The sequence below is a fragment of the Stegodyphus dumicola genome, chromosome 7 (assembly GCF_044657685.1).
Source record: "Stegodyphus dumicola isolate Sdum_Otavi_A_Nest chromosome 7, ASM4465768v1".
Classification (NCBI taxonomy): Eukaryota; Metazoa; Arthropoda; class Arachnida; order Araneae; family Eresidae; genus Stegodyphus; species Stegodyphus dumicola.
Genome location: NC_140774.1, coordinates 120150373 through 120165357, shown reverse-complemented (window position 1 = coordinate 120165357; position 14985 = coordinate 120150373). Strand labels below are relative to the sequence as shown.

The window sequence follows — 14985 nt, the reverse complement described above, 5'->3', positions numbered from 1 at the left end:
TGATTGAAAAGACAAATCACAAATTTTAACCTACAAGCTATGACTACTTTACACTTTTACACGATGAGTAGATACTTTTTGTAAAAATTTTAAAATCTGTGATGGGACATAAGATTCTGACATATGAAATTTTACTAAAGACAAAATTTCATAAACCATGAAATTTTACTAAAGACAAAATTTCATAAACCACACAACAGACTTATGTTATGAACTTCACGAAAGAATGTTATGAACTTCACGAAAAATACTAATTAAAACAACAATTTTTTCTGGCAGAAGGATACATTTTCTTTCAGTGAAAAAAATCAATCTTAAATTTAATTTTTAAATCCTAGCCTTTATTTCCTAGTCTAGAGATTTAGATACAATATAAGACTTTTATATAGTTTGTAATTTGCTCGGTTTAATTTATAGATGTGTTTTTCTCTTTTAATTTGAATTCTTAGTCTTTTTTTTTTTTTTTTAACTTATAAATTTGCATTTAGGCATTTTTGCTTTATGATTCAGATTTTGCTTTGGAGATACAGAATAATATTTAATTTTATTATTATTTAAATTCAAGAAAAGACAATTTATTTCATATATTACCAATATCCCAATCTCGTATTAAAAAAAAATATAGTAAGAAATAAATATAGATGCATTTTTATAACTTCTGGAACTTTTCAAAACATTTTTAAGTGCATAAATATTGCTTTTCATTTTAAACCCTTAACCTCCAACATACACTTTAATTAAAATACATAAATAGATGAAAAAATTGCTAAATACAGTACAAAGTCTTTAATCCGGACTCATCGGGGCTTCGGCAATTCCGGATTAGGGGTTTTTCCGGATTTTAAATCATCAATTTAAATCTGGTAAGATGGCATGCAGAAATTATAAAATTAAAAATATAAAACCGTAATTTATGAAATAAAGAGCAATTATCATCTAAAGGGTATCAAAATTTACAAAAAAAAGCTTAATATTTATTTTACTTTATTAAACATTTCTTTTAATGTAAGTTGTTTAAGTTGCTTCGTTTTATGTGCTAATACTTTCTCTTTAATTCTATAAACAGACACAATTTCTTGTTCATTTACAAAGTTCTGCTGTTCAAGTCCTGTAAATGCTGTGCCGAGAATACCGACTAACTTGTCAATCGAAATTTTTCTGTTTTCACTAACCTCTCTGTCACTTTCTTCATGCCTTTATCCATTTTTTGCAGCAATTCCACTTTTTGTTTGATGGACATCAAAACATGCTTTCGCTTTGTAGATCCTTTGGTAGCTCCAGAATCGGAAACTCTTTTTGACATAATCAAAAGTTCAAGCTTACTTTTTATAAAATTGCTCTTACAGTCTGCAAAAAATAATAAGCCGGATCCAGTTAGAAGATTAAGGAACAGTGCAATCTGCAACATTAGCTGAAATAGATAATTAGATAATTTTAGCCTAGCTTATACCATCCGTTATACATTAAGCACAAATGCATAAACATATTATGCGCAAGCATAAATGTATTATGCACATGCGTTAACACTACACATGCGCAGGAAGTTTGTAGGTTTGAGGTCTAGATTATATGTTATTCCTGATTATGGATGTCCGGATTAAAGATTTTGTACTGTATTTATTCATATATGGAGTACAGAATAGCAAGTTTCCAGCAAAATGTTAAAAATCTACCTACCATCCCAGTAGAAGTTACATTTTGAACTAAACAACGATACCATGAATTATCTTCACTGTATATAGCAGCATATACCTACAAGATAATAAAATGCTACATTAACAACAAAGGGAAACGTGATTTCATACTTTTCAAATAATACTGATTATGTACAATAATATTTAAGGTAAGGAATTAAGGACATTATGTTTCAAAATACACCGTAGTAACAAAAGTTTAAATAATGCATAAAATAAGACAACAATCATATTTAACAGAAAACTTCCCAAATTTGTATAATGAACCATAAAAAAATTTCAAAAATATTTGGTCAGTAATCCATGTTTTTCTCATCTTGTCTCACAGAACCACAGATCTTTCAGGGTGCTAACAGCAGCACTCTTGGTCACAAAAAACAGTGGGATGCCATTTTGCTCTTCAATGTGTCAAGATGATATTTACCGACTGAACACAGTGTGTATTTATTTAAAGACCATGGGATACTATGTCATTTGTCCAATATAAAGAACTACTATATTAAATCTTTGGAGACTGAAATTACATTTGCATAAAAGTTTATTCAAATTCAGAGGGTAATTTTGGAGATTTGATACATTTTATGTCTGTTGCCTAAATTTTGAACACCATGGTATTACTAATTTCACTTAAGTAATATCAAACTTACACAAAAAGGGAACATAGATAACAGAGAAAAATAGGTATTTTCTGATTTTAAGCAACCCAATTTAAAAGTCCTGAACTTATTGCCAACTTTAGAGAGTATTTGCGAATTCATTGACGACTTTGAAGAAAAACACTTACTTGGGTATCTATACATTTACTTCACTGATGCATTCAACAGCAGCCACTTTCTTCTTCAATGGCCAGACAGCCAAGAATAGGCCCCTGCCTTCCTCAGAATTGAATTCCAAGCTCTTCCATCCCTGTCCATGGACATCCAGTTGGTTATTTTTAAAATTCTTAAGTCTGTTTCCAAACAGTCGACCCACCTATGTTTAGGTCTCCCTCTTTTTCAGGTGCCGAATGGTCTGGCCGAGAAGATCTTTTTAGTTACTCGATTTTCATCCATTCTGCACAGGTGTCCCGCACATTTAATTCTCTGAATCCTTATATATTTTACTATATCTATTTCTTTAAAGGATTTACAGAGTTAAGAGTTAATTCTTCTTCTCCAGATATTTTTACAATTTATGCCACAAAAAATACTTCTCAAAATTTTTCTTTCAAAGACAGAAATGATACTTTTAGCTTTTTCTGTCATTGCTCAGGTCTCAGCAGAGTATGTAAGAATGGATCTGTTTAAGCTTTTGTAAATTAAAATCTTCGTTTTTCTGCTAGTGAAGTTAGACTTCAAGTATTTTTTTAGACCGAGAAAACATCAGTTAGCATATGTGACTCTACTACGGATCTTGGGCATTAAATCGAGTATTAACTTCTGATCCTAAATATTTAAATTTGCTAGTAGTTTCAAATTTGTAATTCCCAATTTCAAAATAGGGGCTGCTGTTATTATTGCATGGCATGTATTTAGTTTTATTTTGGTTGACTGCTAGAGGCATTTTGCTGGCTGCAGCCTCTAGAGATGTAAAAGCCTCTCTAACTGACTCGGGAGTGTGTGCGACTATGTCATTATCATCAGCAAACACAAAAATCTGAACAGACTTGTTAAAGATAGTTCCACAAGTATTAATGTTGGAGTCTTTTATGATTTTTTGGAGGGCAAGGTTAAAAAGCAAGCAGGCCAGTGCATCACCCTGTCTGAGCCCATTTGAAATAACAATAGGCTCAGAAAGATCATTCTGGATGTTAACCCTAAGTTTTGTCTCAGTAAGAGTAATGGTGACCAGGTATTAGTAAGTTTTTAAGTACTGCAAATTCTCTCATAGCTTCAATTAAATATTTTTTGTTTAGTGAATCGTAGACACTCTTAAAATCAGCAAAAAAGTGGTGCGTTGCAATGCCATATTCATTAGTTTTTTCCAAAATTTGCCTAATGTTAAAGATTTATTCTGCTGTAGATCTTCCTTTGCGGAAACCACACTAGTAATCACCTACAATATTTTCTGTATAAGTCACTAGTCTACTAAAAAGTATATTGGAAAATATTTTGTAGAAAACACAAAGGAGACTGATTCCCTTGTAGTTGGTGCATTCCAAAATGTCTCCTTTTTTGTGCACAGGACAGATGATGCTCAGTTTCCAATCTTCGGGTAAAACTTCTTGGTTCCAAACTGATGTGAAGTGGTGTATTTTCTTAATGTTTTGACCTGCAGCACTTTTAATAAGTTCTGAATCAACTGAGTCAGGGCCTTGTTATTGTTGAGCTTTTTAATTCCTTCTGTAACTTCTGCCAAAGATGGTGGCGGGATTCTATCGGTGTTTACAGAAGTAGTTGGTAGGTTGAAAACCCATACCGTGTATGGTCATTCAACAAAATACTAAAGTGCTCATTCCACCTGTTGAGTACCTCTTTTCTATCATTTAGGATGATGATGTTTTTGTCTCTACAAGGCAGTAGTTCTAGGCTTAGCACTTTCTTCATGCATTAAAAAAATAAAATATCTTCTAAGAAATCCTTCTGTAATTTCTTTTATGTTGTTCTTCCCACATACACAGATATCTGTTTTTTCTTTAAAAAGAATCAAAGCATTACACACCAGCCATGATTGTTTAAGTACAGTTGGAACTCTAACAAAACATTCCAACATAATAAAAAAGCTGATGTACACTACATGACTTTCTTGTACTGAATATTAAATTATAAGCATTTTTTCTTGCATTTCATTTACACTTATTGAATTGAATTAAATCTACTTCATCAATAGCACATAAACCACAATAAAATAAATGCATTTTTTTTAAATTCACTATATTTATTTACCATAGTGACACTCTATCGCTAGGTTTACTTAACAGCATTACATCTCAATCATCTTATAACTCAATGCACAAAAATTATATCTGAAAAATTATCTAATCGTTGCCACATGTTCTACTCAAATACTATAATAAACCTAAAGCCATGTATAAAAGAAATTAAATAAAAAAGAAACAGTTTTTCACAAACGATTCAGTGCCGCTTACCTAATGCGCATGCACTACTCGTAAACATTCTCCCCTGTCCGAGACAGATTGGCGACAATATTTGTTGCTAATACAAAACACTTATTTCCACAAATTTCATTAGAGATATATTTCTCATTCAATTAATTCAGTTCTCACAGTGCAGCAATGTAAAAATGCATAAAAACTCAAAATATTTTCATTAAAAATTGAAAGATATAGAAAAACATAAAACACCAAGCACAATTAAAACAATTAAAAAACAATTTTTACAATAAAATTACGTTTCTACACAAAAACAAGCAATTCGGCCAGCAGGCAAGAAGGTAATTTTTTTATGTATAAAACTGAAAGTTTCCTTTTGGTCCCATTCGGTAAAAGGACACTGAAGGTGCAGAATGAATTAATTAACTTTTCTGCTAAGTTTCGAATCTAAACAACTATGGCTGCTAAGGTAAAAAAAAAAAAAAAAAAAAAAATTAGGCTTAGCCACACTTAAACTACTTTAAAATTCATTTAGAAGTCAAACAACAAAAATCACCTTTATATTTTCAAACTTTTGAAGCCGCAGACTTTAATGACATTTGATAATATGAGAAAATTATTAGAAAAGAATTTTTTTATTGGAAAATCGTAGTGGAGCTGAAGACTGCAAATATAAAATTTTTGGAGTAACTGTCGATTAGATGTTATAGAGTTATGTGCAATGACAAAAAATTAATAGAACATAAGCTAAAAGAGAATACTTTGGAAATCAACCAAAATGTGATTGGTGATGTAGCATTAAATAATCGAATTCGTATGCATTAAGTCCTCTTACAAACATTATATGCGAGATTACAGAAATGGACAGAAAATAATTTATGCACTTATCAGTTCCAGTTCACAGCGAGCTTATTCAAGTAAGTATGTAGTAAGGGAAATGCAATACCAAAATATTAAGTCGGAAAATATTCATAATTCATTTGGTGACAAAGAACATTCTGAGAAACATTTTCACATATTTAATATTATTTAAATAGGTTTTTAAACAATCTAAATGGTGATTATCACTAGAGTTTTGAAGTCCTTGATCAGAAAGAAATTTGTAACGATCCCTATTCCAAAACTAGGATCATACTTTCTAAAACTGATATTATTAAGAGACAGAGGCTGATGTAATGAGTAAGCTCTTCAGCAGAAAAATTGTATATTTGTTGTGGGTTTGAACTAGTAGCTGCTAAAACACAACTGAGTAAACTTTAAAGGGAAGGATTCTCTATACAGACATTGATGGTAATACTATGACAATAATAACAAATATGGGTACTTTTCCGTTTGCCCGGCGCAATTTCCCATTTTGCCGGCGCAAGCGATAAAGTCGCCGAAAATGGTAGAACTGATGCCAAAGCGAATATCTTCGCTGATAACCTTTCATGGCACTTTTTCAAAACAAGTCGCAGAGATTTATTATGAGATTTACCTTTTTTTTTTTTCAATATTGGCATACAGTTACATAGAATTTTTTTAATTATAATATTGAAATAATTCTTGCATTTAAACTCATATTCCATACTGAGATTTAACTTGAAATTAGTGTAGATAATTCCTGAGAGAATCAGATTTTTGTAGCGTATTTTATGTGAGATGAGATCGTTTGGGATCACGTGATATTAACCTGCAAATCAAGAGGTTATACCATGAAAGCATAGTAAATCTTTAAATTCTTAAATTAACGTCTTTTACAAATATGTCAAAAATGGATGAAAAACCAATGAAAATTTGGGATTTGCCCAGGACAGAAGAAGAATCCGTCAGATTCTTTCAAGCGAAAGGCGTTTTGCCTAACATTGCTATATGTGAAAATAATCATGAAATGAAATTATATTTCGGAGACTAAATTCAATGGCGTTGCAACCTTTTAACTTGCCGCAGTAAAAGAAGTATACGGAAAGGCACATGGTTTGAATCATCGAGATTGAGTTTCTTGAAGTGTTTAGGATTCATTTATTGGTTGGAGTGAAGAATTAACTTCAGTTAAATGGTGTGAAAAGCAGTTGGAAATCAGTCACGGAACAGTTGCGGATTGGAATAACTACATGCGAGAGGTTTGTGTGGATTCTTTACTTAAACGTCAACAACGCAAAATAGGAGCCCCTGTTATGATCGTTGAAGTGGATGAAAGTATGTTCACGAAGCGCAAAAACAACGCAGGACAGATTTTACCACAACAGTTGATCTTTGGTGGAGTTTGTCGTGAAACAAACGAATGTTTCCTTGTGATGGTGCCAAACCGATCCATGAGTATTATATTAGAAGCAATAAATGAAAACATTGAAAAAGGAACTACAATATATTCCGATTTATGGAAATCATATTGCACTGAAAAACTGGAAGAGGAAAGTTTTGCACATTTCAAAGTGAACCATAAATACAATTTTGTAGATCCGGAAACTGGAACGCACACGCAAAAAATTGAAAGACTATGGGGAAGCGCAAAATGGCGGAATAAGAAACACAGAGGAACTGCTCGGCATCATCTAGAAAGTTACCTCGCCGAATTTATGTGGCGAAAGGACACAAAAGACCCACTTGAAAAAATTCTAAACGATATTAAAATATTTATGCCTCTAAAATAAAAAAAAAATGTTTAAAACTCTTAGAATTAACATTTCTTAACATTTTTTTATGTGTATACTGTGTGTTGTCGCCAATAAGGTCTGCTTGGCAAGATTTGCGCTGGAGAAAGTGAAATGGCAAGGTTTGCGCCGGCGAAACGGAAAAGTACCCAAATATGCTTGTTAATGATGCTACTAACTTGATTTTACAAGAAAACAGATCTAGCCACAAATAAGACAAGAAAGAGATTTACAAGACTATATGTAATTTCAAAATTCTGTATCTCTGAACTAGGAAGAGCATTATGATGAGCTAAGACCATCTGCCATTGCCCCTTAATAAAGAACTAGTAATGGATTGTTTTCAATCAACAACCATAAACTTATTTTAGAAAATTTGTTTTCTTCATGTAATGCAGTTTTTAACAACTAGTGTATTTAAGGGTAATTGAAAAAGTTAAAGAAAATGTAGTTATTGACTCCACACATTATGTGGTGCCTAGACTGGTGATAAAAGAAAACAGCTCAACTCCAATTCAACCAGTATCTGATCAGGGATAAATAGAAAGGGCTAGCTCATTTCTTTGTTCGACTCCTCGCCGACGCGAACCTAATGGGGAAAATTAACAGGCAGTAATCTGATGTCACTGTGATGCCACCTGTTCTGATTTCCCGTGTTTAAAACTGTAGTTTCATTCAGCTGCGAGACGATTTTCTAGAGGTTACATATCCCAAATTAATGTTAATCATATATATCTGTTTTCTAATAATGTATATATGTAATTTTAGTCAGTTTTTATTTTAAATTCTATATTGTAAAGTACCATTTATGTAATATGGCTTTTTGCGCTGTAGTAACTTGCCGTAGCGCTTACAGAAGTACGAAAGGATGAGATATTTTATTTTATGGGACCAAAGGATCCAAATGAGGTTTTGCTTTTGACGAAAGAATGAATACACAAATGTCAAAGACAAGATTCTATTAATGCGAAGAGCGGAAAAATCTGCAACGAACATTTTCTATGCAGTGTTTATGAAGATGATATGAAAAATCGCTTGTTTGGATAGCCACAAAAAGAAACTGTTGAAATGCATACTTGCTAACTTTTACGAATTTTTCGTAATTTTTACGAAAATGTGTTTGTCTTTACGATTTTACGATCGTAATACATTTTTTACGATTTTTTCCCTTTTTCAAGTGTTTTTAGTGATTTTTGTCAAAATTTTAGAATTTTTCGCCAATTCAGCGATTTTCGCCAATTGCATCGTGTTTTACCGCCAACTACCGACTATTTCGAATCCAGTAACCTGCGGTTTCTCCCAACTCACCGCTTAACCAGCGAATCCAATGCGCTGAACTTGTTTCTCCCACTCTTTTCTTTGTGGGCGCCAGATTATTTTTTTCGCGCTCGCTTCAGCAGGAAGGGAATTACTCAGCGAAAGTGGATTGTCGCATTCTGTTTTTTTTTTTTTTTTTTTTTTTTTTTTTTTGTGTGTGTGTGTGTTTGTTTGTTTGCACGTGCTATGAATTTTCTTAATGCGTCGTTGTTACGAAATGTCACTCATTTCAAATGAGTTCAAAAAAACCATATTCTCAATATTTTCGGCCTGCCTACAAAGCCGAATTTCCAACAATTAAAGAATACTTCAAAGGAAATAACTGCATTTTGCAACGTGTGCGTGTGTGACTTCATAATAAGTCACGGTGGAAGAAGCGACATTGTGAAGCACGTTAAGTCTAAAAAGCATGAAGTTAATGCTTCGACAACGTCAAAGAAAGTGGAGAATTTTTTTTTCAAATTCGGCTACGAATTCGGATGCCGATGTCATTTTGGCAGAGTGTTTGTTTACTGCATTCCTCATCGAACACAAGGTGCTGCTAAGCACTGCCGATCACGCCGGTCAAAACTATGTTTCGTTCTTCAATTTCACCAAAAACTCTAGAAAACATTTTAATTGCTAAATGTTATGAGGAAACTAATTGTTATGACCGGAAATTTTCCAAAGAATTTTTGGCTAAAGCCAAAAAATGCACTCTAAATTCATTGCAATAATTTTTTTGTGTAACATTAAGTTCTTGTTTTATGTTTCCTAATAAATTTTTTAGTTACTACTTAATTGAGATTTACTAATGTAAGTACAATTTTCTTTTTTCTATTTGTATAAATTGTTATTTTTTTACTATCAAAGCATGATATTAATTCTTTGTGTTCTTCTGAATTTTGGAGAAATCTTCTGAATTTGGGGGAGAAATCTTCTGAATTTTTATCTTTAGAGGTTGGCAGGTATGGAAATGGAATGCTGTGCCGAAAGTAAATTATGATGACAATAATAAATCGAAATTGATGATGACAATAGTCAATCAAATTTTAATGACTTTGAAATAAAACTCACAAATGAAAATATAGATATTCCTGAATGCCCTAAGTTTAAGGATAAACAAGAATGCATTGATAATTTGAAGAACAAAATAATATCCTTAGAAAATTGTATTAAAGTATTGAAAAATAGAGAAAAGAAAAATTTTAGAATGTCTGTTCAGCGGCAAAGAAGGTGGACAACATCTAGACAGAAATTGGTATCAGAAATTAAAATCTCAAATAGCGAAATTGGGGGGGGGGAAGCACAAATCGGAGAATTTGAAAAAATGTCTAAAGCCTATTTTTATAAAGACGCAGATTAATGTATTACTGAAAAAGAAGGAAAAAATCAGGTGGACTAGTGAAGATATTTCAGGTTGCATTGTCATAAGAACTCTGTCATCTTAAAGCTATGATTTTTGGAAAGAAAAAAAATTAAGAAAAAAACTGGAATATCTTTACCTAGTATTAGCAAATTAAAGAAATGGTATGCTAAATTTTAGTGTAGTCCAAGAATTCAAAGTGATGTTCTTACTCTAAAGAAGGAAAGAGGCGAATATTTGTATTCTGTAGAAAAAATATACGTTCTCAATTTCGATGAAATGCATATAGATTGAAAACTCTGCTATGACTCTAAACTGGACCAAGTTCTCGGTTCTTTTCAAAATGTGCAGTTTGTTTTAATCAGAGGTCTCATTTTGCGCTCTGCCTCAAATTACTGAGAAACCACGTTTTAGATAAAGGATTTCTTTTAGAAGATGGAACTGTTTTAAATTTTGTTATTATTCAAGAGGTTTTAAATAGAGATTGAGAAGAAATCAAATTATGTCACAAACTAAAACCGAATTATTTAATGGTCAAGGAAAATGAGACAAAAAGTCGCTCCAGAGAAAACATTATTTTCAAAACGTACCGCAAAAGGTATACTCCACCCCACAGGAAATCAAAAAGCATCTGACTTCCACGAGTTAATCGATAATATCTTCGGTATTATGAATAGTACCAACAAGAATAACAAGTATTTAACAAACTAATTTTGTTAAGTACTTGTTAAGGTTATTCTTATTGTATCCTTTGTAACTAATTATTGATTAGATTTTGTGCTAAATTAGCATTCTAGGTAAAATATAATAGTATAAAACATTAAAGTAATTGGCATAAAAAGACTTGCTTCCTTTACTCACACTTTTGAAAAATTAAATAAATGTATTAGGTACTCTGAGTAAAGCTATTTTGTCAAAATTAAGGTAACAATCTTACATACATTTATTTAATTGTAATATAGATATAAGTATAAATTACAAAATTATTTAAAAAATTATTATATTGAATCGGAAGAGAATTATAACAATGTAAAATTTACAATTGGACAAAAAATCAAATGTAGGTTAGCAGAAATGTTGCCATATATGTCATATATGTTTAAAACTATGTCAATGTAAAATTGTTTTTTGAGTAAATTTAAGTAGCTGCTATTATAGTTATCTTAGAAGCAAAAAATTCTCTCAGTTCACAGGCAGATAAAGAAATGATTAGAAATAAACGTTCATTAAATAAAAAACCTGCAAATAAAAATTGAAAAAAACCCACGGAACTTTATTTTAAAAGAGTAGCACATTTTATCTATTATTTTAAAATTGAGTAAGTATTATTAAATTTTTTAATGGTTCAGTCTAAAATGCATAAAGCAGTAACATTGTCTCTTCCAAATTATAGCTATCTTTCACACACAGCTCATTTCAAAATTGCTAATTTTCAAGCTGTGAATTGCATCTGCGCGCTCAGTGTCATCAAGACTACGTCATCACTTCTCACTTTCTGCTTCAGAGGGAAAAGCTCTATGAACTAGCCCTTCTCTTCTAAGTCCTGGTATCTGATGCCTTGCATAAGCAAAATTATCTCCCTCTCTAAATCAGTCTTTGGAATACAGTCCAATATGACAGAACAATCCCTTCTCTCTTATTGAGATTTCAAGAAGGCAAATTTGCTACAATAGTAGACACTGAGAAGGCCCTTTTTTGCAAAGCAATGGAAAGCCAGACAGTAATTAATATTTTGGCGGAATGATGTAAAAGGAAATAAAATATGTCATCATACTAGAGTACAGTTTGGGATCAAAAGCAATCCTTTACTTTCAGCAATTATTATAAAATTCCATCTACAAAAGTACACAAACAATTTTCATTATGAGAGAGAAACAATAGCTAAACTCTTGCATAGCTTCTATGTAGATAATGTAGTTGAAAGTTTTGACACTGAATCTGAGATGATACAGTTACTTAAAAAGTCTAAAGAAATAATGCATGAAAGGGAGTTTAATTTTCAAAGTTATTTAGGTACTGGAGAAAACTTAAGGAAGGAACTGTTTCGTCCATACTGGGCCTATTATGGAACTGCCAGAGAGACAATTTAAGTCTGAATTAGCTGGATGAATTCAAAAATAAATGGAATAAAAAGAGAACACTTCTATGTTTAACACATAAATATTTGGTCTTTTCTTGCGATACTAAATCAACAGGATTACAAAAGAAAATTTTCTGAATTGATATAAAGATATTTTTCTCTTAAAAGAAATCTCTATGTTATATTCACACTTTCAGTAATGTCAGTAGAAATATGTATGCAGCTGCAGTTCTTTTGATAACTGAAATTTGTTCTGGAGTTGAAGTTCACCTATTGGCATCAAAGTCTCAAGTAAAATATGTTATCCTATATTTTAAATTATAATTTTCTTGCAGCAATTTAGCTAACTGGTTACAAAGTAACTTGTCATTTATTTAAGCATTTACTTATTTTTACTACAGTATTAGTTACTTGTCTTTACAATAATTATTCAAAATTTTATAAAGTTAATGTAGTAATACCTCAGTAGATCCCATTCAGCATATTGTAGCAGACATGAAAAAGCACCAAACAGGTAGACTGATAATTATCACCACTGACATTCAGTTTCCCTGACTCTAGAGACTAGAATCATGGAATGTTATGATAGACAAAGTTCACTAGATGTCAATGGCAGAAAGTAACAGGATTAAAAAATACTCATTAAACTGATCGTGTCCCCAAATTTTGTGTTCAGAAATACAGTCGAATTCGGTTAATTGGACCACCAGATAATCGGACCACCAGATAATCGGACCAGCCGCTTTTTCAAACTGAATCCTAAAGAACCGAAACAAATCCTATGTACATAAGCCTAATATTATTTGTTTATTTGGACCCAAATTCCGTTTAATCGGACCAAAAGACATAAGAGTGAATAAAAAACAAAGGCCACAAGTCGGCTGCGTACAGGTGGTCCGCGACATATGGGAGGATCTGTAGCTGCGCTCCCCAGAAGAATGCTTTATCAAAGGTCAGGAATTCCTTAAAGTGCATGACAAGAGCAAAACCAGTGGGAGGTGAAACACGCACCCCATTATCTTTGACCTTTCTTAAAACAGAGCTACCAGTAACCACCAGTGAGGTTATTGGTCCCAATGCATCTCCGATTTTCGAGGAAATGAACAATAGAGTGTCCGGCTCTACTTGAAAGGAATTCCTGCCTGTCAACCATGATTAAAGTTTACATGAGGAAGCTATCATTTCACCACCCTTTTGGGATGATTTTAGTGTCAAAGCTTTGAATGGCAAGCATTTTATCTCCCTCTTGACCTCAACATCTTGACCCCGAAACACCAAGATTTCTTCAGAACACTTTAGTCAGTGAACTGTGCGTATGTCTCGTCTCCCCTGCCAAAATGGGACATGACGTTAGCTGAAAAAATTGGTTTCCTGGATAAGATCAAGCAACAGCCACGAAACACTAGTCAGCGTCGGTTGGTGGAAATTACTGGATTGCCAAAGACTGCAATTTTGCACTTGATAAAACAAGAAAATGAGCTGCGAGAACAATGGGCACAATGTGAAGGACAAGGAAGAACTTCCAAAGAAAGGAAGCATGAAGGAAAGGATCCAGACATCAATGAGGCCCTTAATGAATGGTTAACCATTGTTACTGGAGCAGCTGTGCAAGTAAGTGACTCAATGTTAAAATGCAAAGCAGAACTCGTTAAAAAGCTGGGCCACGATGACTTTAAAGCTACGGATGGTTGGTTGTCTCGATGGAAATCTAGACACGACATAAAATTCAAGAAAGCACATGGCGAGACAGAAAGTGCTAAGAGTGCAAGAATGGAAATTTAAAAAAAAAAAAAAAAAAAAAAAAAACTGCCTGAGCTTCTTGAAACTTTTTCAGCAGATGACATCTACAATGTTGACGAAACTGGGCAGTATTATCGTGCTACACTGGACGGCTCGTTAAGTTACAAACATGTTGCACTCTCTGGCTCCAAATAAGCGATGGATTGCGTAACTGCCTTGTGCTGCTCAAACATGTCACAAACGGACAAGAGGAAGCTATTGCCACTAAGCCACGCTGCTTTAAAGGACTTAGGATGAACAGTTTACCAGTTTTCTATCATGCAAACATAAATGCGTGGATGACTCTTGAACTTTTATAAGAATGGCTAAAGGACTGGGACAGAGAGCTACAACACCAGTTGAGAAAAGTACTGCTTCTTCTTGACAACTGTGCAGCACATTCTTATTTAGATTGCTTGAAGAACATCCAATTGGAATTTTTACCTCCAAAAACCACAGCTTTGGTCCAGCCAATGGACATATGCATCATAAAAAATTTGAAGACCCTTTATCCTGCAAGGTTGGTTAGTTACATCCTTGAAGTAATTGAAGAAAGTTTGCTGACCTTATCGTCAAAAGCCAGTGAAGTCAGTGCAAAGGTCAACATCTTACAAGCAGTTACATTTTTGGCCAACAGCTGGCGAAAAGTAAGCAGTGAGACAATTCAGAACTGTTTTTCTCACTGCGGCTTCAAGCACTTGGTTTTGGAGATGGATGTGGACATGCTCATCTAAAGTGAAAATGATGATGGACATGTAGAACTTCAACAGATACAAAACTGCGAAGATTTTTTATCCATCGACAACGAGCTTCAATGTTACAATGAAAATGAAGATTACGATGCTGAAATCGTTGCTCAAGTTGCAGCAAAACATACGACAGCATGACAAGACCAAGAAAGTGATGATAATGATGCTGCTAATAAGTTGGTGCAAGTGACAACACAGTATGCAAGGAAATGCATTGAAACTTTGCATCAATATTTCATGCAGGAGGGAAATGCAGACAGTCTTATTGCTGCATTAGATGTTAGAGGCTATTTCCTTCACATGCAATCTGTCAAGAGAATGTGTCAGATCACATTGGATAAGTTCTTCAAATGTTGA

General features: G+C 33.0%; 1 protein-coding gene across 1 annotated transcript in view; it reads right to left on the bottom strand.

Annotated features, from left to right (window-relative positions):
* LOC118196178 (serine/threonine-protein kinase 31-like) overlaps positions 1–14985 on the bottom strand; it is a 145250-nt gene that overhangs the window by 94063 nt on the left and 36202 nt on the right. The window contains exon 7 of the mRNA XM_085820761.1: positions 1678–1752. Within this exon, the coding sequence (XP_085676887.1) occupies positions 1678–1752 (75 nt within the window). The remainder of the gene's footprint in view (positions 1–1677; positions 1753–14985) is intronic.